We start from the raw sequence: 21,578 nt of genomic DNA on the forward strand, positions 1-21,578 counted from the left end.
TCCCTACTGAAAGCTAGGGCACGGGTAACCTGAGATATTATGTACATAAACATGATTCAATGGTAATTTGTCTTAAATACACGCTTCCTTCTCCATGAGCTTCTTTTTTTTACGTGGGAAGTGCCACCAGACAGGATGTAAAGAAGCACTGAGAGAGGCACATTAATACACAGGCTGAATAATCTGTCAGGTCAGAGGGAATATGTTTAATTCCAATGAGGGATGCACTATGGGCAAGGAGGAGCATGAGTGAGACACAGGTGAGTGGAAATTAACTGCACCATGTGAGAGGAGCAGCCTACAGCAGAAAAGGTTGTGGAGGAAAGGTGGGGAGCATAGACAACACAGTGACCATGTCTTGTTCCTCTTGCCTCACTCTTCAATTACTCTCAGTGCTAAGGAGATGATGGCGGGGGATGCAGAAGGCCAAGGCATGTACCTTCTTCATGGGCCCCAGCAGCTGGGATGAAGCAGGGAACAAGAACAGTGAGATGGAAAACAAGAGCAGTTGGACTAAAGGGTATGTGAAAGCAACAGGGGAGAAGAGAACACACAGGGGCGTGAAACAGAGAAACATGAAATGGAGGCAGGTGACCAAGGTGTGCATGGATTCAGGAAATGTAAATCCTTCAGGACCTGCACTCTGCAAAAACCCTGCCAACTGGGCAGTGCTGGTCTGCCCCTATTATAAACAGGTTTATGGGTTTTTCATACGTGCCCGTAGCACAAAGCTTTGCAAATGCAAAGGGAACTGACCCACCCTTTGGCTCCTCATACTTGGAGCACCAAGGCCCAGACAAATCAAGTACAAAGGGTGTGTTTCTGTTCCAGCCCCTTTCCTCATCCTGCAGACACCACGCACCCCGCAGAGAGCCAGCCAAGTTATTTGCCAGTATCCTCACAGATATAACTAATAACACCACAGAATGCAGGTGTTATTATTTATATTATATATAATACTATATATTATTGTCTGTAACTCATAATATATATGACATACTATATATAATATTACATATTATAGAATATGTACTGTGTAACACATGGCTACACGCATACCTTGTCACAGATGGATTTTGGCTTTAAAAATCCATCTGATCATTATCTGCCAAGCTACACAAGAGAAACCAGTTGATATGGGATATAGACCTTTAGAGCTAGACCCCAGCTGCTATGCAGCTGGTCTTATGAACAGCCAGGGTTGAAAACAGCCTCAGAGCTTGCTGTGGGGTTGGTGAAGGGGATGGTGCCCACATTTCCCATGCTATACCCTCCCTAAAACCAGTGGAGGTGTTGATGGCTACGCAAAGTATGGGGCATGCATGGTGGAACCCCAAAACTTCCTCAGATGCCTTGCTAAACCAGTTGCTCCTCGTGTGGGAATGGAGAGACTCAGGGGAAGAAAATGTTTTCAGGTGAGGTATCCCTTGTCCCAGCATCCTTCTCTCGCCTCTTGTTTTCTTCTACATCCTTGCAAAATGATGGACACATCGACAATGAGCCCTGCAAAGGGCAGAGCTGAGTCGTCCTTTCACATACCTTCTTCGTGAACCTCTTCTGTGGGTGGCAACATCACACAGGGAAGTGAATGGAGAAGAGAATTAAAACAGAAATATCTTATTTAATCATTCTTGAGGTTTTCCAAGCTCCCAGACCATTATGGGTAAAAATACACAATGATGAAATTACAGAATGAGCGAGAAATAAAAATGATATCTTTATGGGCATATTATAGGGTTATAAATGTTACTGAAATATGGGGGTATGACCACAAATAAAAACCAGAATAAAAACTCACCCACTAATTTATCTTTATTAGAGCTGGTTGAAATTTCCTGAAGCTGAGTTTTGATGAAATTTTAATCAAAAATAAAATCTCTCTCTTTTTTTTTTTAATCCATGTTTCTTGAACAGTTACAAATTTAGGCCAACATTCATCATATTTTGAATTGTTAAAGAAATGCATTTCTGAACTTCAAGAAATGGATGCAAATTTTGCAGAGTCCTCCACCACCTCTTTTTAACCTAAGATTTTGGGGAGAGGACTTAACACCTTTGTGATAAGAAAGTTACAGTGCAGTAAATAAGGTAAACCAAACCAAATAAATATTTGCTCCCATATACATACATAACTACACACTTGTATATGTGTGTGTGTATATATATGTATGTATGTTATGTACGTGCATCTATATATATAAGACCCATTTTCCTACCAGCTCAATAAGTGACATCAATAGCTGTAATTGCATTGATGTCTGTGGCTCAGGACCACATCCTGGCCACCAAGTGTGAACACTTTCCTCTGTATTTCTTTGCACGCATTCTTCCTCCACACCAAGAGAGAAAGAAAGCAGAAGCCATGTCACATACCTGCTTCATGAGCTTCAGATGGCAAGAGTCATGGAACAAGAAGCCACAGCAAACAGGAAAATGGAAACAGAAAAATGTTATAAACTGGTATTCTAGTCAGAGAAGGCCTGGAGAATAAGTGGTTAGAAACTGATGGGAAGAAGTTATACGGGTTGCTTTGGAAGATAGCAAAAAGGTCAAGCAAAATTGGGGGCACAATGCAAAGATACACATCAGAGGAGATGGTCATGCATATAAAGAAAAGTAGGAAAAGAGTCACCTGCCTTTTAATTTCAATTATTACATTATTGAAACTCAAAAGGAGACAGTAAGGGAAAGAAAGAGAGAGGCAAGAAGTACTTCTCCTTTTAGGAAGGCTTGTCTGTAGGAACGACACCCTTTGCTCACTCTTTGGGTGTTTGACAAGATGCAAAGAAGGAAGGAGTATGAGAAGCACTGACACCTCCCCAGCTCTGCCCCTCTGGGCAGCAGCCACTGTAGACAACTTGACAATGCATTTGGCATCTGCACTTGCTGCTCTTGGACCTTTGATCTCCCTGTCTCCCTGGTAGCAATGCTGAGGGAAACACAGCTATGCCTGAGAGCAGGAACAAGCAGCAAGCCCACGGTCACACCTCTGTTCCCATCACTGCTGATGGGAATTACTTAGTGGCAGCAATCTGGGGGGAACCTGCTGCTGCGTATAAAGGCCCCAAGATGGACATTTCTGCAGATGATAGAGTCTCAGAGGTGCACAATACAGACAATTCTACCTCCCAGAAAAGGCTTTCACTTTACCCTTTAGGTGATGTCTTGGACACTAAAGAGAGCTCTTGGGAGAAAGTAAAACTCCTATGGATGTGTCCCAGAGTTTTGCCCTTATTTCAGTTCCAGATATCATGGGAAAATGAAGGATGACATCTGACAGCTACACTTGCCTGAACATGTCAAAAGTGCCCAGAAAAGACAGTGGTACACTTCCAGAATCTTCCCCTCCCTGCTGGCCACAGACTCTGGAACAAGTCGAGTGAAAAATCTCGGGGGCGTGAAGGGCTTTTCATACTCCATCTTTCCAAGACCTCTTCTGTGTCTCCAGCAGCTTGTCAAATCACTTTTTGCCAGCTAATGGTGCACTGAAAGACTTCCTCTTTGCCAGCTGACTCCCTGCCTCACCCTTTCCAGACTTCCCAGTACCCTGCCTGGTGCTCCTCAGGAGCCAGACAACCCACACTCCTTTTCAATTCCAAGATTCATCTACCAGCTTATCACCATCCCCTATGGCTCCTACAAGTATCATGCTTTATTGTAACATGTCTGCACATCATGGCCATGTTTTGACTGACAGATCAAGTGTTTCAGATCACCTTTAGTGGCAAGTGTCAAAGAGAGGGGTCATATACAGACAAGGGAAAGGCAGAACCAAGAGTCCAGGAAAGATCAGTTACATTCCAAGTGTTTTGTTACCTTCTTCTTCGTATTCCTCTGCATTGAAATAGAGGAGGGGGAAAAAAAAGTAGACAATCATCAACTTTAGCGCCCAACACACAGCCAACGACAAGTGACACATCAGTAGGATGTCACCCACAATAGAACCCTTTAAGTTCACATGGGTATGGGCAGGATGCCCTCAGAGGGGATATTTTAAAATCAGAAAGACAGATAGCAAACAGGATCTACTTGAGAAAAGGGAGCTATACAGTGGGAGGAGGGTGATATTGTACTGAATTTTTTCTTGGGCAATGGGAGCTCAGGTGTACAAGCGAGTTAGGGGAAAGAGGTGGTAGGGAGGTCCAATGAGTATGCAAAAAACCAAACAACAGAAAATACAAAGAAAATACATATATGTTTCTATGTTGCTTGTGAGTTTTGCGTTTCTATTCATTGAAACAGAAATTATGATGTTTCCAAAACTGTCAAAATAAGCTGCCAGCAGATGGCAGTGCCCCTACAAAAGAGAGCAGCATCCCCGCACAGTCAGGACATCAGCTTCGGGCTGAAACCCCGAGGTTTGCCCGCAGCACAGAGACAGCCAAACACTGACATGCAAAAAAAGATAGTTACAATGACACTTGGTTAGACATCAGGTAACGCTAACTGTACCAGCACTTTTGAATATAAGACCAACAATAGGCAGAAAGGAGAAGATAGACACAGTCAGAGAATGCTGCAGACTTGGACAGAAGAAATTAGAGATTTCGGACTTACCCTCTCCGTGCTCCCTGAGAGAGAGAAAAAAAGAATGTTATTGAAACTAGATAATCTTTTCTTCCACTCCATATTGTTGCCAGGCTATGCTGAAGAAATCCAATGCACTTCTGTTTGAAATCTATGTTGTTTCTTCTTTCCCCCATTCTCCCTTTGCTCTCAGAAGAGTCATTTTGTTTTAAGATTATTAAAAGTTTACTAATGTTTCTGATTCTGCTGGCCCATATGGAGCCAAACTCCAGCATAATGCTACCATCGTATGATACCCACAAGAAAACACTGTGCAAAGGCTGATGAGGCTGGTGGACTTCAGTCCCAGTGCTCTGTGCATGATGACCTACAACCATAGAGGTGACTACCTAAAATGTGTGATAAACCAGATGCTTTTGGTGTTTATTCCATGGCTGTTATCACCTCAGCTTCATGTTCTTTTCCCATTCCCCGTCTCTGATCCCCAGCCTCTCCTGCATTGCTGTCACCTTGCACAAATCCCAAACCTCGAGCCAGCCATGTCTGGTGCAGTTGGACAAGGCACAGTCAAAAGAGACTGAGCAAGGGACGTGCTGGATAGATGTTGCCCTGAAATGTGTTGAATTTCATTGCTGGAAGTTTTTGTTTGTTTGTTTGTTTGTTATTTAAGAGTTGGCTGGACATAATGGCCTTGTAGTAAGGGAATAAGCTAACTGACCTCAGTAGGTCTCTGCTTGAAGCCTCTGATCCTGTGATTGCTCTAACTCTCCCCTCTCTATCTACTGATGTACAAATGCCAACTGATCTCATGGAGTTCAGACACATTGCTCTGAGTTTGTTAAATCAGGGCAGAAAGCAGCCCTCCACCAATCTTATATTTCATTCAAACACCATTATGAGTAGCACCATGGCCACCAAGGACAAGTGGAGTTTGGTCAAGGTGCCAGGAAGTCTTTCCCTGCTGCATGAACTCCAAAGTACCCTTTGACACCAGGAGCCCCTTCCCTGCTACTCAATGGCTTCGGGCTGTGCATGGGGTGACAGCTGCCTCCCCTCCCCATGGGAATGCCCTTGGGCACTGTGTGGACCCAAGCAGAACAGATGAACATGCAGGCTGCTCGCTCTCTACTTACACTTCCTCAGTATCAGACATGTTGGCAGTGAGTTTCTAGATAAAAGATGAAAAGAAGAAGAAAAAAAAAGTGTTATTAGTGAGAGAGCCTCCTAAATAATTCCAAGGCAGGAGCAGATGGGTTGACATTTGAAGATGAAAAAAGCCAGGCATCTGCTTTCCCACACAGCAGCCAATCCCCCACCAACACTGCCATTTTCGGAGTGCTACAGACCCCTGCCAGCCAGGTCAGATGAGAAGGAGAAGTGGAAAAGGGGAAAGATCAGCTGGCAAGAAGTGCCTATCAACTCAGCCACCCTGGGGGGGGGAAATCTGGACATGGCTTTGGGTTACAAAACCTCCAAGGCTCAGGGACATGGCACAGGCCATGTCCTCTCACACCTGTCTGACATTTCCATCACTTCAGCAAGATCAGAGAAATTTTACCTTCTTTTATGCTACTGCAAGTGGGAAGCAAAGTATTACTCAGAGCTGGATAATACAGTAATAATAATAAAAAACCAACCACCCTACAGATATATCCAGAGATATCTATTTAATTGTCAGCACGCAGAAACTGTCATTAAGTGCCTTAAGTAATAGTGTCTAGCTTACACAGCTGATTAATACATGAACAATGGGCTGCTGATTAATTTAGGATGAAAACTGGCCAAATGCATGGTTAGGCAATCCACATCAATCTAGCCAGCTGTACTTATTACAACACATCTCACGATGCATGGCAGAGACAAATCCATCCATGGCACTTTTCTGGCTTGTGTTTGAGCGCACTGCAGTGCAAGGCTACCACTCTTCTAAAAGCCCTGTCTGCCCTGAGGCTGGGGGCAGGAGGTAGTCAGGGCCCCTCCAGACTTCCTCCAAATTGGCAGTAGGTCTTAAAATACAAAGCCAGGCTCCTCTTGGCTGGGAAACCCAAACCGTGACTTTCACAACTTCATTACTCAGCTGATATATGAGAGATGTCTTGAAGGAGCAGGTGGACTGATTTAGGTTCAAAAGGAACAACTGCAGCTCAGAAGCTTTCTATTTCAGAGGAAGGCAGTAATCCCAGAGGCTCCAACTCTGCCCTATAAGGGATCCTTTCCATTCCCCAGCAGTGACCCTGAACACTACTCATTAACGCTACTCGTTAACACCAACAGGATTTAAAAACACATGTTCTAAGCAGGCTGCATTTTTAATCTCCTTGTATACCTTTTTTGTGTTTTTTTTTTTTTTTTAAAAGAACTCAGTATTGCCCAGGAAGTCATGCCAGCAATGGCTACGTTACAAATGGGAGGATGGCCTACTGCTAGGACACACAAGACCTGGGTTCAGCAGTCTTTTGGAGCATTTAACTGGTACCCATTATTGCCCACAGGCATGACTCCTGAGTCAACCTCAGCTCTGCAAAAGGCTTTTAGAATCACAGAATGGGTTAGGGTGGAAGAGACACTAAAGGTCGTTGAGCTCCAACTGCTTTCTCAGGTACAACACCACCTCTCATCTCTCTCTTTTTTTCCACATCATCCAATCTTCAGTATTAAGGCTTCCTCTCGCTGTCTGCAGAGGGGCTAGCAGTACGATAGCTTTGCAATCTCATTTCAGACTCCAAAATTATTTGAGCTAATAGTAATAACACTTAACATTTTATTGTTTTCTGCAGTGGGTTGGTGGAGATTGTCCTGGAAAAGGCCCAAGGAGGGAACATTTCAGATGACCAGCTGTTGGCTTCCTCCAAAGTATGTGATCTGTAGGACTCAAGGCAAATTCCAGTCCTCCCATGCTTTCTGCTTTAATTTGTAAAGCCAAATTTCATTCTTCCCAAGATGGAGGAAAAAAAAAAAAAAAAAAAGAGAGAGGCTAAAGATCTTTAGGGCAAACCAATTTCACTGCATGGTACAAAGAGTGATATTTGCTCTGTACTGGAGAAGAAAATAGCCTGAGAACCCTACTTGTGGACGCAGAGCAAAAACGTTTGGTGTGGGGTGGGCATGTAATGCAGGGCATACTGTTCTTTCCAAGGCAACTGAAGTCAATGGGAGCCTTTGGAATCAGGCTTGCTATTAACACTTATTGAAATGAGCTCATCCACTCTCCAATTTAGCCCTCAGGACTTCTTGCTGAAGGTTTTCACATTGGTACTCCCCTACACTATTCCATATTTGTTAATCCGAGTGATGTGACAGCGAGTGGGACTTGGCATGGCATCTGCCCACATGCTAGGAAAGCCAAATGAGAATGCCAAAGTCTCTGACACCCAAATGCCCCAATCTGGAGGGGCTTTCTGGGCCCTTGGATAAAATGAATCAGTAATAAGCTAAGGACAAAACCATACAGCAAGAAAAACACCCTGGGCAACTTGAGACCCACGTGTGAGACAAGAAATGCTTCTTGATTCCTGCGCCATCCACATAGCTTACCATGTCATCAAAGCAGCAAATAAAACAGAACCGTATTTACCTCCAAAAGAGACTGAAGAAAGGAATCCACTAAGAACAGTATATATATTTTTTTTCCACTGAAGGCAATGGAAAATCTCCAGCTGGCTCAGGATTGCCCTTCAGTGGAAATTGCATTACACGCAGCGAACGCAGCCTGAGATTAAGGCTGTTAGCACCTTGAGGCAATAACTGTTTTTTGTTTGTACAGTGGCAGAGAAAAATGGGGTCTAGCTTTGACTGAGGTTTAAGGATGTAATAAAATCAATTAGTTATTAACGCCCACCATTTGGAAGGAAAGCAAAGCACAGCTTTGCCAGCCTGAGCTTCCTGCCTCCTCTCACACCTTCAAGTGAAAGCAAAGGTTACTTTTTGCATTTCATTCAAACTAAAAACTCTGAATTATTTAATTTCTAATTTTATTTGCTTACATTCTTCAAGCCCTAGTACTTGTTCCATCCAAAAAAGAAATTAAGACACGCATGCTCTTCTGCTTTTCAATAAACATGGGGATGCGGTGGTTTTATTGCTTGCCCTCCCAGCTGACAGGGTGAATTCCCTCTTCCTCCTCAACCCCAAATGGCTAGGGGTCAACTCGTCCTCTTCGACCCCAAACACTTCTGTCCTTGGCTGAAGGAGCAGAGCCATCACGTCCCAAGAAGCATCTTAGCAGCTGGGAATGTGCCTGCCTGCCTGTCAGCTGGGAGGAGGAATGGGCTCCCTTGCACCCCAAGCCTATCCTTGGAAATAACCCACCAGCAGCCATACAAGGGAGGTGAAGTGGTAGGAGCGCTACAGAAAGGAGGGAGAAATAAATTGGCTGTGCATGGGCAACGGGACAGTGATCAGACAAGGAGCAGGGTTCAATCCACCAAACAGCCATGCTTTCCTGGCAGGGGCTGCTGCAAACTTAACACATCTAATATGTATTATTGCAAAAGTAATAATAAATTATCTAGGCACATATATATTTATGTATATTCCTTTCATTCATCTGCCCCCTCCTTTGTTTCCGAACTGCTCAGTATTTTCCAGCAGAAAGTACTTCTCTCACCGCTGCAATTGAGTAGTGGAGCTCACTTGCCTCCCTGTCCTCCACCAACACAAAGAAAACACTTATTCTTGCCCCAAAACACACCTTTTAACCTCATCTTTGGGCGTTGTTCTGTTGGCCAGAAGCAACGAGGCTAAAATAGAGGATCAACTGCTTAACTGATGTCCCCTACCCTTGCCCCATCCTGTCTCCATGTGGTTGGCTGACAGTCACCCACAGCCCCACCAGCACGCTGGAGATCCTCCATGCCACCCACACCAGGGGTCAGGACAGCAAGGCATAGGGCTTTGAAGCCATGCTTAAGGTGAACATCCCACAGCCACGCTGAATTTACTCATCTACCTCCTCCTGCAGAGGATTCTTCCCTAATTTTCTTCTTTCCACAGGAGAAATGAAAGTTTTCAATAGCTGCATTAGTGCTCCACTACCCTCCATCTCCCCTACCTTGGCCATCGCTTTCTTCTGGGGACACATCAGTATTTCCATCTCGCTGCCCAGGAGTTTTCCTGGATGCTACGTACACCTCCTTGACCATAAACAATGCCACTTCATTCCCAGCCTGGGTTTTGGAGGTGCCTCTTCCCCTGCTGCTGACCCTCACACCCAGGTCCCTACAGGTTATGCCAGTCTTATGCAATGCCCTATCAAAGAGGGTAAGGAAAACTGCCTTTCCCTTAGTGGGGACACTCTATGCGGGATCCAAGACCTCACAAACCTCCAACCCTCCCCTTGGGATCATCCCCCACCCAAACCTCAGCCCCACCAGATTTCCCAGTGGGGTCCCGCTTACCTGGGGGGAGTGGAGATAGGCGCGGAGCTCCCTGCAGAGGGGACGGGCTGGGATCTGCGGGCGTCCTGGGGTGCTGCTGCTCTCAAGTTATAGTGACATTCGATCGTCTGCAGGAGCCGATTGGCCCCCAGCCCCCTGCGATGGGCAGGGAAGGGAAGGAGTGAGGGAAGGGGTGAAAAAAAAAAAAAGGTCACACCATGTATAGGAGCAGCTGGAGTGATCGCGCAGATGATGCTTATATGGGAGGGACATGTTTGGAGAGAAAAAAATAGCAGGGTTTGTGTTTCTATATTTACACTACCAATGGGCAAGCAAAGCTTAAAAAGGGGTATCTGAGGCAAAGGCACCTCAGAAATGAAATGTGGGGCTATTGGAGCTCCATAGTGTGTGGCCGTTGCTTAAAACGTAGTTGTGGCACACTGCTTTCTGCAAGCTTAGTGCACAGCAGCCACCTCTGCACCCCAGACAGGCAGAGGCTCTCTCTGCTGCTCACCCATCTCTTGCTAAGGGTCCTGCCAAGCACTGGGGTTGGAGGAGACCTAGACCAAAATGCAAGAATAGGGCAGGAGAACCACACAAGAGCATGCTCTCTAGCCACGCTCAGAGCCTTCTCAGTGTGATAAAAAAAAACTGATATTAATTAAGGACACCCTACAGCAAGCCTTGGATGGCTGAACCCCCCAGTTGCCCCAGTACGAGGTCAGGAGCCTTCAGGTGCACAGAGGGACCCAATGAGCTGCCCAGAAGCATGCAAGGCTTCACCAGCTGCACGGACACGCCAGCAGAGAATCACAGCACTTTGCACGACCCACAGGTCACGGTTTCCATTTCATTGCCCCTCGCAGCTTCAACCCCCATCCCCTCCTCCCATCTCCCCTTGGCAGGCAGCCCCTGCCACTCAGACCGTGCCCACGGTGTGCCTGGCAGATGGGGCACCCCTTTCTCCCAGCCTGTAGGAGCAGAGAAAACCTTTCGGAGCTGCAGGACAAGTGATATTTTTGGCTCAGCTCATGGATCGATTCCTGCCTGCTCTTTTCCTGTCACTTGCAGGAAGGAGTCCCCGCGTGAGGATGTAGAGAACGGCTTTTAAAGACGTGGAGCAGGGCACTGCAGCCTCCCATGCACCAGGTAACGTGCACGAGCAAAAATCCCCTCATCCCCTCCCTGCCTCCTGCAATCTGGCTTGTGATGATGCTTATGTTACCTGTTGAGTGGGAACTGGACAGTGCCATTAGATCTGCACCCATGCTCAGTGCTTTGCTTTGGGCAGGAGGAGGCTGGTGGTGGCAGAGCCCCAGCAGCACCCGCAGTGATGACTGTGACCAGGAGTCAGAGCCTGCATTCCCCCAGAGCACTGATGCAGCCAACTAGATTTCCTGCCACATTTTGGGCATCGTTAAGCATTTTTGCTATCTTGCACTGGCTTGTTCCCATCGTGCGCTCTGCTGATTGGGCTCATCTCCAAGAAATATTTGCCCAAACTGGCATCAGAGTGAGAATGTACTGGAGGGGAGTCCCTCATCTATTTCTCCTTTTATATCATCTGTAAAGCCTGTCCGGCAAAGGTGCCACCAGCCTCTTTCACCTATCCCTCCTTCTGCACTGTTCTTGCTGCTGACAGGGCATTTCGCATTCAGGTCTCCCACACAGGGATGTGCTGACAAAGCCACGTAAAACACCAAAATTGGTGTTGACAGACTGTGGGACAGTCAGGCAGCCAGGTGTTTCAACCTGCTGCAGCTCTTGACTTCCTACAGTGTTAGTGGGTTGCAGGCACTGGGTCTCGGTGCTATGCTTCGTACTGTGCAGCTTCATAGGCATAGTGATGCAGGAGGCAGATGCTGACTCTGATGGAAAATATGCAAACTTTGGTCTCTGAAGCACACCCTTAGATCTCATGTGCATGCCTGTGCTGATGTGGACATGTCGCTCCAGATGAACACTCACTTTGATGTTATGTAGCATATCTGTACTGTCTTCCCTATCACCCAGATGTTTATTACTGTCCCCAAAGGATGCCTGTGCATCCTATGGGTTTCCTCCACCGGGAGTGCTCGTGTCCATGCCCGCATCCTGTCCTGGCTGCCCTGAGCTGCACACTGTGTTTCCAGTGCCAGCCTGGTCTGACTGAGGGGACCTGTGCCATCCACCCCCTGAGCAAAGGCTCATCTGATACCTGTGTTCTTCCTTTGTTCTGCTACCACCTGGCTCACAAGTGAGGCTCATCTCCTGCAGCCCACTTCAATGCTTCGTCCTTTCTTCTCTTTGTGGGTCTCACCATCAGCTTTGGCATATATCCATAATCCCCTCCCATATTTGTTTTGTGCCTCAGCTACATACCCAATGCTGTGCACACATACCATACGTCTATTCCTTATTTCACCTCTTGGTGCCATACGCCAGTTCCATTCACAGCCAGCATGGCCAGCAAGAAAACACCACCATCCACCTTGCAGTTGCTACTCATTGCATTGACCAAAAAAGGGAAGAGATGATTGCTTGCATCCACCTTTCTACCAAAACCTATTGAATTTTGCTAGGTGAGGGTGCAGCAAGTGCCAGTCTTTGGAGACCACCTCGTCTACCATGGACGGTACCAAGGCCAAAAAACACAGGCACCAGCCACGCTCTCAAACTGCATCAAGTCCATCCACCTGCTGCCCTCAAACCAGAGCCCTGAGCTCTTTCACACTGACATTATTTCCACACAGGAGAAGATGCAAAACCAGAGGCAGGGATAGAGACCCAGAGAAGCATCCATTGGAAACCTCTGCAGCCCTCAGAGCCCAAAATCCTGCCTGTAGCACAGCTTCATGTTCATTAAAGGCTGTAGAGTTTGTAAATAAAATGAGTTACATCCTTGAAATAGATCAGGTAATTTAAGGTTAAAAAGGAGAGATCTGACTCCCAGTATGAATCTCTTATTCACCAACTCCTGACCCTGAGCAAAACACCCTGGTATCAAAGCCAATCACACCTGGCCAGAGACCCTTCCAGGGTGGTTCTCCAGGCACCATTACCCCATCTTCATGCAGGAGCTAGAGGAGCTTTCAATGGCATGAAAATGGTTAGGTCACCCAAAGTGAAGCTGCTTGCAAGGAAAAGGTGTTTTACTTGCCTTTTTCCATTACTCACCATCAAAGCGTTTCTTTGTTGGGTTTGTTTTTCCCTTCTGAAGTCCTATTTGAATGCTTTCAAAATGAAGTATTTTGATTTTTCGCATGATTCTGCTTTTGGCACGCTTGTTCACGTGTACAGACTTCAACACTGGAACACTTGAAGTTTTCCAGGAAAACATGCTGATTGAGCTGATTGGGGAAGGGATGTGGTGTTTGTTTTTCTGGCTTGTGACACTGTCAATTATACACTTCTTACTGTGATTTAGGGCAGGCGGTAAATGAGAAGCACAGAAGGCATTTGGGAAGGGACTTTAAATTCTTATCCAGGTTTCTCCTTTTCTTCTTTCTCCCAACCCAGACGAAGAATTTCTGCAGAGAGCTTTGATCAGCAGCTCAAGGTTAGAGCAAATGCCCTACGTTCACTGAAATGATCTTTCCAGTTTAATTGACGCCGTTGCCACAAAGAAGGCAAAACAGATAGCGACTAAGTAGCCTCAGAGAAAGGACAGAGTATAGATAAATATTTTCTGTTCCTGAGTAAAATCCAACAACCTGTTTTAAGCAGCAGGTCAGGCAGAGATCATAATAGCCTTAAACTTTAAAACCAGCTCCTCTATTTAAGTACCAGCAGGTTGCTGCCATTTTACTAGCGATGACGGGATGCTGGGGAATGTGCAGCACAACTCAGATGGGATGACTAAAGGCCACACTTCTCTTGGGCTACTGTAATTCCTTGCTTGGTATTTAGAGTCAGGATCTTGGTCCTCAGTATCCTGCAGCTTGTCTCTCCCTCTCCCAGCTGGGAGAGACCTTGGCAGGGCTCACACCTCTGACAGCAGCCACTCCAGCACCCAGACATTCCTACAGCCCCATCGCAACTGTTTCAGAGAGAAGAATTTCAGGCCCAGATCTGCAGGAGGAGCAAAGCACAAGATGACAGGAAAGCTGAGAGTAGAGATCCAGAAGTCAGCCTCTGAATGCCACCTGATACCTACCTTCATTTACTTGATCTGCTAGAAGCAATTGTAGCAGTCAGAAAATTCAAGGCAAGGCTGGACGTGGCTCTGGGCAGCCTGGTCTGTCAGCTAGCAACCCTGCACACAGCAGGGGAGTTGAAACTAGATGATCTTTGAGGTCCTTTTCAACCCAGGCCATTCTATGATTCTATGAAAGAGTAGGATGAGGGCAGCAGTGGCATGGGGAAGTTTTCAGGCTACAGGAATCGTTAAGGTTTGAAAAGACCACTGAGATGATCTAGTCCAGTCATCAGTCCACCACCATCATGCCTACTATCCGTGTCCCTCAAACTTGCAGGCATTCATGCAAAACAAGGTACTTCATTAAGATAGAACAAGTATTTGTGGGGGTGTGGGTTCACCTCCATGAATCCTAGAGGGTGGCAACACATTCTCCTGATGGTAGCTTTATGATGTCTCCAAGATTCAGAGGTATAACAAGGAGGATAAAAGGCACCTAACAGGCTGTCATATTAATGACCAAATTACTTATGTGTGCCTCCATCCATCTTCCTGATTGCACTGTTCACCTTCCTGCATCTGTAGGGAGGAATTCAACCAGCACTTCAAGGAGGACACAAACATAGCAACCCTTTAGCCAGTAGGAGCTTCTACCCCCAACCTTACTCTGTCAGAAACAGAAACTCTGCATGCCTACAGAAAGAAACAGGGATGGATCTGAAGACCTCCTTCTTCAGCATTAGATGCAAATATAAGCCAACCTTGTGCATCATTCATGTGATTCATCATGCATACTTCGTTCCTGCTGTGAATGAATTCATTAGACTGATCTGACTTCAGTGGGGACAGAGAGCAGGATGCAACTTGTCCTCAAGCATTTTCAAATTCTGTTGAAGTTTTCTTACTCATAAGTGACTTTCTCCTAGGATTCCAGTAGGATTTCCTCTGGTTGTTACCGTCTACTTTTTCTCCCTGCAACATTTTTAGTGTTGAAGACGCACAAAGTCATTAGCATTCCTAAAAGATCATTACAGTCATTGGTCAAGGAAGAATTAATCACATCAGGGTATTTGCATGAAGGACTGAGCACCTCCTGCAAGTCCTCCTGTGGGTCAGCACAGAGTCAGGCATGATTTCACCATCAGCAGGAATGCAAGGGAATCATAGAACAGCTTAGGTTGGAGGGGACCTTAAAGATCATCTAGTTCCAACCCCTGCCATGGGTATCAGGCTAGATCAGGCTGTCCAGAGCCCCATCCAACCTAACTTTGAATGCCTCCAGAGATGGGACATGCACAAACTCTCTGGGCAAGAGGAAGAAAGCTAACAGAGCTCCCCTTCAGGAGAAGAACCCAGCTGGGCCAGGCCTTCCCAATCCATGGATTATTAGGTCTTACAGACCATCAAGCATCACCTTTTATGGAAGGGTCAGAGTAGCAGGTGACTCCTAAGAAATGTGTTAGCCCCAAAATACCAGGATCTATATGTCTACTATGAAAACTGGCCTCAGCAGATGGGCCACAACTCTGATGATCACAGGAAATACTCAACTTTCTCGATCCAGTGCAGAGTGACTGGAAGACAGGTTAGATATGCACTAGTGCATGGGGTGAATGGGCAACAAGGCTCAACAGGGTGGTACTGGACAAGACAAAGAGTTTGCCTTCAGAGTTGGCTTTTTCGCATATCTCACTGGTATTTCCACACTTAAAGTCCAGATTGAATATACCAAGCTTAACCCCATGCATTTTATCTGTCTTGGCCCAATTTTTGAGGGAAAAAAGAATCAAACTCTGCAGAAACCCACAACCCAGAATTCACCACTGCCTTCCCAATCCCTCAGCTTCATGTCATTTCTCCTCTACTCCCTAGCACAGCATTTCCCAAGCTTGCACTCTCCAAGTACAGCACATGCCACACCAGGAACAAGCAGAAACAGAGCCAGAACTCATGCTCTTCCTCTCCAGGGACAGCAACAACCAAAGTGCAGCTCCACATTTGCATTTTGCAACCCTGTCTTTTGCAAAACAGTAAATCTGACCAGTAAACTTGAAAAGCCTCCAAATGGTTTCACTGCCTGGAGCTATCCTGCTAGAATATCTATCCCTGGCAGCATCACCATCATCTGCCCTTCACCCCTCCGGTGCTTCAGATGCCAAACTTCACAGAGCCAAAGCTGGTAGTATGCAAAGGAGTTATTTGATAGGCCATCTTCACACTTATTTTAGGCAATGGAACTTTTCACGCTTTCAAGAACTAGTCACTTTATTTTTGAGAAACATCTTGTACTTACTGGCTACTGTAAATACTTCTTTTTTTCCCCATATGGCATTTTGAAATTACTTGCAGGGCTCTACAAAACACGAGAAAACGGCACCTGAAATGATCTTGAAGGAATGATGATCTGTTAATTTTACAAACAAAACATGATGCACCCAACATGAAGTGATTGCACATGGAAACAAGTTGCACATCAGTAAGTACTGAATTGAATCTCTCTTCACTAAATATAAATCCCTGACTTTAGCAGTGCTCTGTTCCTCCATCGTTCAGCTGTTTGCTCTCGGAGATGTTCTCACTCCATCTGCTTCAGATTTGCCTATAGCGTTCAGGAGCTCAAAGTCCATGATACCTTCTTCTATTTAATTGAAGGACAAAGAGTACATGCCTTTAGCATAGCTGTCACTTAGAGTTACTAAAGAAATCAAGCACCTTTCTGAAATTTATGATCTACATCAAACTGCTCCACTACAACCAAAAGCCTCAGCAGACCCAATGCAAAGGCACAGAGAAATCACGCATGGGCTGTCTTGTTATCGCTATCAGGATCACAGAATCATTAAGGTTGGAAAAGACCACTAAGATCACCAAGTCCAACCATCAGCCCACCACCACCACGCCCCCTGGCCATGCCCTTCAGTGCCACATCTCCGTAGTTCTTGTACACCTCCAGGGATGGTAACTCCACCACCTCCCTGGGCAGCCTATGCCAGTGCATCACCACTTTTTCTAAGAAGTTTTTCCTACTATCCAGCCTGATCCTTGTAAGGGAGTCCATCATTTTTAAGCAAGTACTAAGACTTACTACATTTTGTCACTCTCAGATCTGTCCTTTATCTACTTTAAAAAAAAAATAAGAGCATCTCATATCATTAGGGAAAATGCGTTGAGCAGGCAAAAGATAGCAACAGACCAACTCAGAGACTTGTCTAGCAGCAGATCAGCTGCTGCCTCATTATTTATAGCCTCCCTGCTCCTTGGGCTTGTTTACTACCCTTCCCTGAGGTGCCGGTGGGAGGAGAAATGCTGACATTCAGACCCAGATGCCTCAGAACCTGACCTTTTCTTCTGCGAGAGTGTTTCAAGGGACAAAGTCACTGGGAAACTTTAGACCTTTGCATCTACCACTTCGCTGAAGGCCCAACGTGGAGCTGCAAGCAAGTGGTAGGAAAAGATCTCGTCTTTAGCTAGCATGTGTGCCTCAAAGGCAGTGCACTAAGAGCCCACACTGGGGTTTGGTGCTCTTTCTCTGCGCACCATCGGCCTGAGAGAACGCAACAGCATAGGGCACAGCCAGCATCCACACGGGGCCTAGGAGACATAGCTCTTGTTCACCAGGCTCTGGAATTAGGCTGCACAGCTGGAGTAAGACTCTTACAGTAACCCCCTTCCGCTCCCCACCAGCACCTGCAGCATGTGCATGCCACATTACCTCAGGAGGAGGAGCAACACCTCGTAAAGTTAATATAATTGTGGAAAACTTTCCCCTGGCTGATTCAGATACCTCATAAAGAGCTCCACACACCTGCTTCAAGCCAGTTCCCTCCCTGGTTTCTCCAGAGGGTTTCCATGCAATCTGCTTGCTTCTTGCTGTAGCCAGCACCTGAATTATTGCAGCTGTTTCTATTGAAACCACATGAGTTCCACATGGACATTAAGTGGGGAAATACACCCTGCAAATTAACCCTCCTTAGTACAGGTACCTCACACATGCAGCCTTCAGAGCTTCGCTATGCTCTCCAAGCTGGCAGGATGTGCATTGGTAACAAAATAAGCTTCTGGCCACCCTCTCCCAGCCAACGGCAGGATGGAGAGAAAAGAAATCAGCTTGCACCCATGCAGGCACCACACAGGGCTGCTTTTGAGATGTCTCTTTGCTACTGCTGATGCTCTGGTCTCACTTGAAAAATAAGCTTGGCATAGGAAGGGTTGAAAGAAGATATGGTCAGATGTTGTCCATGACTCCTTGAATCCTACATCCACGGTAAGCTGAAGCAGAGGATAAGGGTATCACAGCAGGCAAAGATCATAGCGAGAAAAGACTTTTCTTGCACTGAAAAAATAAAGACATGTCAGAAAGCTTTCCCATTCCTAACACTTTAGGACAGCATAGACAAGGATACTGCAATCTACATGCTGTCTCTATACCGCAGAGATGTTATTATCCAGGTCACCTCCATAAAAGGTTTTTCATTAGATGGTTCCAGATAGGAGAGTCAGCTCATTAGAGTGCTGTGTGCCCCTGCAGACAGCTGCTTTGACCTCATCTCAGATGCTCAAGCAAGCTATAGAGCAATTTTTATAGCTGACTTCTCCAGCGCTTTTTGTTGAAGCTTGATTTCTCAGGTATCTTAGCTAAGGAGCTGAGCTTTCTGTCACCCCTAGCTGCTCACCCCAGGAAGTCTTCTGCACGATGCTCCACCTCTCCCCAGATACCACTTACTCCCAATTTGCAGTCATTCTCCCCACTCCCAGATAACAAGGAAAGTAGCAAGACAATCTCTTAAAGTGAGCAAGCACAAGAACAGCCCATTTTCCAGCACACATCAGGCTCCTCTTCTGGTCATAGGCCGACGCTTCTTTTTCCTCCTATTATTGCTTGGAGTCACAGGGCTTTTGAGAACAGCTTTGTTGCAAGAACTCCTGCATCAAAACCCTCAGAGGTGCCATTGTTACAACATCTTCCTCAAATTTTATTAAATGCTTACAAAAAAATTAAATCCAGAACACATTGTAAATTGAAGCAAAAGCAATTTGCAGAATTACGTTGAGAGCCTTTTGTGAGAAGGGAATAGGAAAAAAACTTCAAGAAGAGCTCCTCACCTGGAGAAGGAGTGCTCACCCCCACAGCAGGCAGTGAAGGGGAAAGCAGCAGCTTTTTGAAACAAAGCTGCTGCCACTGTCAACATGGAGAAGTGGCAGGAACATTATGGCATGGCTACTTAGTTGTCATTAAAGGATGATACGGGAACTAAATAAACGGGACTAAATTAAACACAGTTTGATGTGCACACAGAGATGGAGGTCCCTTGAAGCAGATGTTGCAGTGCAACATCTTCATGCACAGCTGGCACCAGGAGGGCAGCCCAGAGTCTGCCCATCACCCTCCTTTCCAACACCGATTCCTCCACTGGGGTTCTCATGAGCTCCCCCTCTCCAGCTGCCCAGAGCCAGAAGCTCTCCATGATGCAGCAGAGGCTCTGCCAGCTGGGCAGGACAGCAGGTCCTTCTCTTCCAGCACTTGGAAAAGAAGGGAGGGAGGGGAGCCACAGCCTCCCTCTCCATGGCAGATCCAGGTTTAATTAAAAGAAAAAAAATAGCCAAAGAGTCATGTAGAAGGTTAAAAGAGGGACTGGTTTGGCCAGCTGATCCATCCCTTGCAGCCAGCTTGGAGGCAGCGCCGGGTGTGCTCACCCCGAGATGAGTCAGGCTGTACCAAAGTAAACTGATGTCAGGCAGGAGAAGACTTCCTCTTCTATGGAAGCGAGGAAGTCGTGGCATTGAGGATTGCATCGAGACAGGACCAAGATGAGCTGTAAGGCAAGAAAATATGGTTAGGCATACTTTTAGGTTGGATACAAGGAAAAATTTCTTCTCTGAAAGAGTGGTCAGCCACTGGCACAGACTGCCCAGGAATGTGGTGGAGTCACCATCCCTGGAGGTGCTCAAGAAAAGCAGAGATGTGGTACTGAGGGACATGGTCAGTGGGCAACATTGGTGGTAGGTGGATGGTTGGACTGGATGATCTTAGCTGTCTTTTCCAACCTTAATGATTCTACTATTCTGCTCTGCCACAGGAAATACCCTGGGCTGTATCATGCCTAACAGCTGAAGGTGGTATTATCCCACCCAGCTGATGCTGGGCAGAGGGAAGGAGGTGCTCTCACCAGCCTCCCCAACCCAGCAGACTATTAGCAGGTTTTCTCTCAAGCCCAAGAAAGCCACTTAAGCACAGAGCACGTTCCTGCAGCCCCCAGCAGCCGTAGCTCTCCACCCAGGACCATCTGCAGCTGTATCGAGTTCCTGCAGCTCTTGATGTGCTCTGCATGCGACAGCTGGTGCTGCCGAGGGAAAATGACTTTTCTGCCATGTGATGGATGGCTCCTCTGTGCCAACACACTCCTTGCCGCTCCCACTTTTGGAGCGATTGTGGATGAAGTCAGGCAGAAGGGTAGGGATCCCCAGGTGGGAGACCTGCCCTCCTCCTAAGCCCTTGGGCAGCTTAACCCTCTGGAAGCCTCTCAGTTCAGCTTCTTCCTAGTCCATCATGAATCCAGACAATCTCTTCAAGCAGTACATTTTCCTCAATCCCCAGGTTTTCTTCTCTAACCTTCCTGCTGACAAGAGAGCAAGGCTATCTTTCCCTGTGCTTTTGCTTCATTATGCAGCAAGGGGGAAGCCACGCACAAGTCTTGCTAGTAGCACAGTCTCCTGCACACAGAGCTCTGAAGGAGACTCATCAGAAAAAAAAACACACAAGTGTGACAGAGAAGGCAAATAAATTAAGAGCCAGCTTCCTTTTACTGCCTCATAGCATCTCTGCCTCTCCACCAAAGCGCGCATATACCAGCACAGCTATGTGCCATGGAAGCTGCCATCCATATGGTCTCCAAGACCCATATCACAGCAGGTTTCAGGGGGATGCTGAAATAGTAGAAAGAGTGATTTCAGGAGCACAGACCACAAGCCCTGAAGTTACAGGGCACAAGCCTGCCTCTGACTCTCAAAACAGAGGGAAAGCCTTCCTGATGCATGCAGACTAGACCTGTATTTCTTGCTCCACAAACCCCCATGCCCACCTCCACAGCATCTCCTACAGTTTACAGCAAATCCCAGGCTAGATCCTGCTCTGACCCATGCAGGAAGCTGTATTTTTCCAGGATGCAGCAATCCATAAGGTAAGAAGGCACTTAGAGCTGATCAGTAGTTGGTAAGTTCATTTTCCTGCTTATTTAGTATTCACAACACAACAAGCCCGAGCAGTTCAGCCTCATAATTCTGACTTAGCAATGCAGCTAGACCATAGCTCATCTTGTGATACAGGCTGTCTGTAGGACCACAGTCTGAAATATATGAAATCATTCCATATTCACTTCTAACACCAGGTGAATGTACTAGATCATATTGCAGTAGATAAAAACCACCCAAGCAATTACTAACCAGAATAGAATTGCACCACTGTAAGTACACACCTCTTCAACTGAGGCATTTTGGATTTCTGAAACAGAAAAATCTGGAATATTTACAGGATATCTGGGCGGAAGAGCAGGTATATGATG

The 21,578-nt window shown here is 46.3% G+C and overlaps 2 protein-coding genes across 4 annotated transcripts in view; both read right to left on the reverse strand.

Moving 5' to 3' along the window:
* The window catches only part of TNNT3 (troponin T3, fast skeletal type), a 36,395-nt gene extending 23,770 nt beyond the window's left edge, over positions 1-12,625 (reverse strand). The window contains exons 1-6 of one of the 3 annotated variants that reach the window (XM_021402939.1): positions 9,924-12,624; positions 5,661-5,695; positions 4,558-4,571; positions 3,817-3,834; positions 2,374-2,385; positions 1,540-1,557 (exon numbers count right to left, since the gene is read on the reverse strand). In XM_021402939.1, coding sequence (XP_021258614.1) covers positions 1,540-1,557; positions 2,374-2,382 — 27 coding nt within the window. In that variant the 5' untranslated portion in view covers positions 2,383-2,385; positions 3,817-3,834; positions 4,558-4,571; positions 5,661-5,695; positions 9,924-12,624. Of the gene's footprint in view, positions 1-1,539; positions 1,558-2,373; positions 4,572-5,660; positions 5,696-9,923 lie in introns of all 3 variants that reach the window. The other 2 variants (XM_021402938.1, XM_021402940.1) reach the window with 2 other exon arrangements.
* Positions 18,964-21,578, reverse strand: part of LSP1 (lymphocyte-specific protein 1) — a 39,678-nt gene continuing 37,063 nt past the window's right edge. The window contains exon 11 of the mRNA XM_021402451.1: positions 18,964-19,832. The gene's annotated coding sequence lies outside the window, so the exon portion shown is untranslated. The remainder of the gene's footprint in view (positions 19,833-21,578) is intronic.

Source organism: Numida meleagris, chromosome 6 (genome assembly GCF_002078875.1).
Source record: "Numida meleagris isolate 19003 breed g44 Domestic line chromosome 6, NumMel1.0, whole genome shotgun sequence".
Lineage (NCBI taxonomy): Eukaryota > Metazoa > Chordata > Aves > Galliformes > Numididae > Numida > Numida meleagris.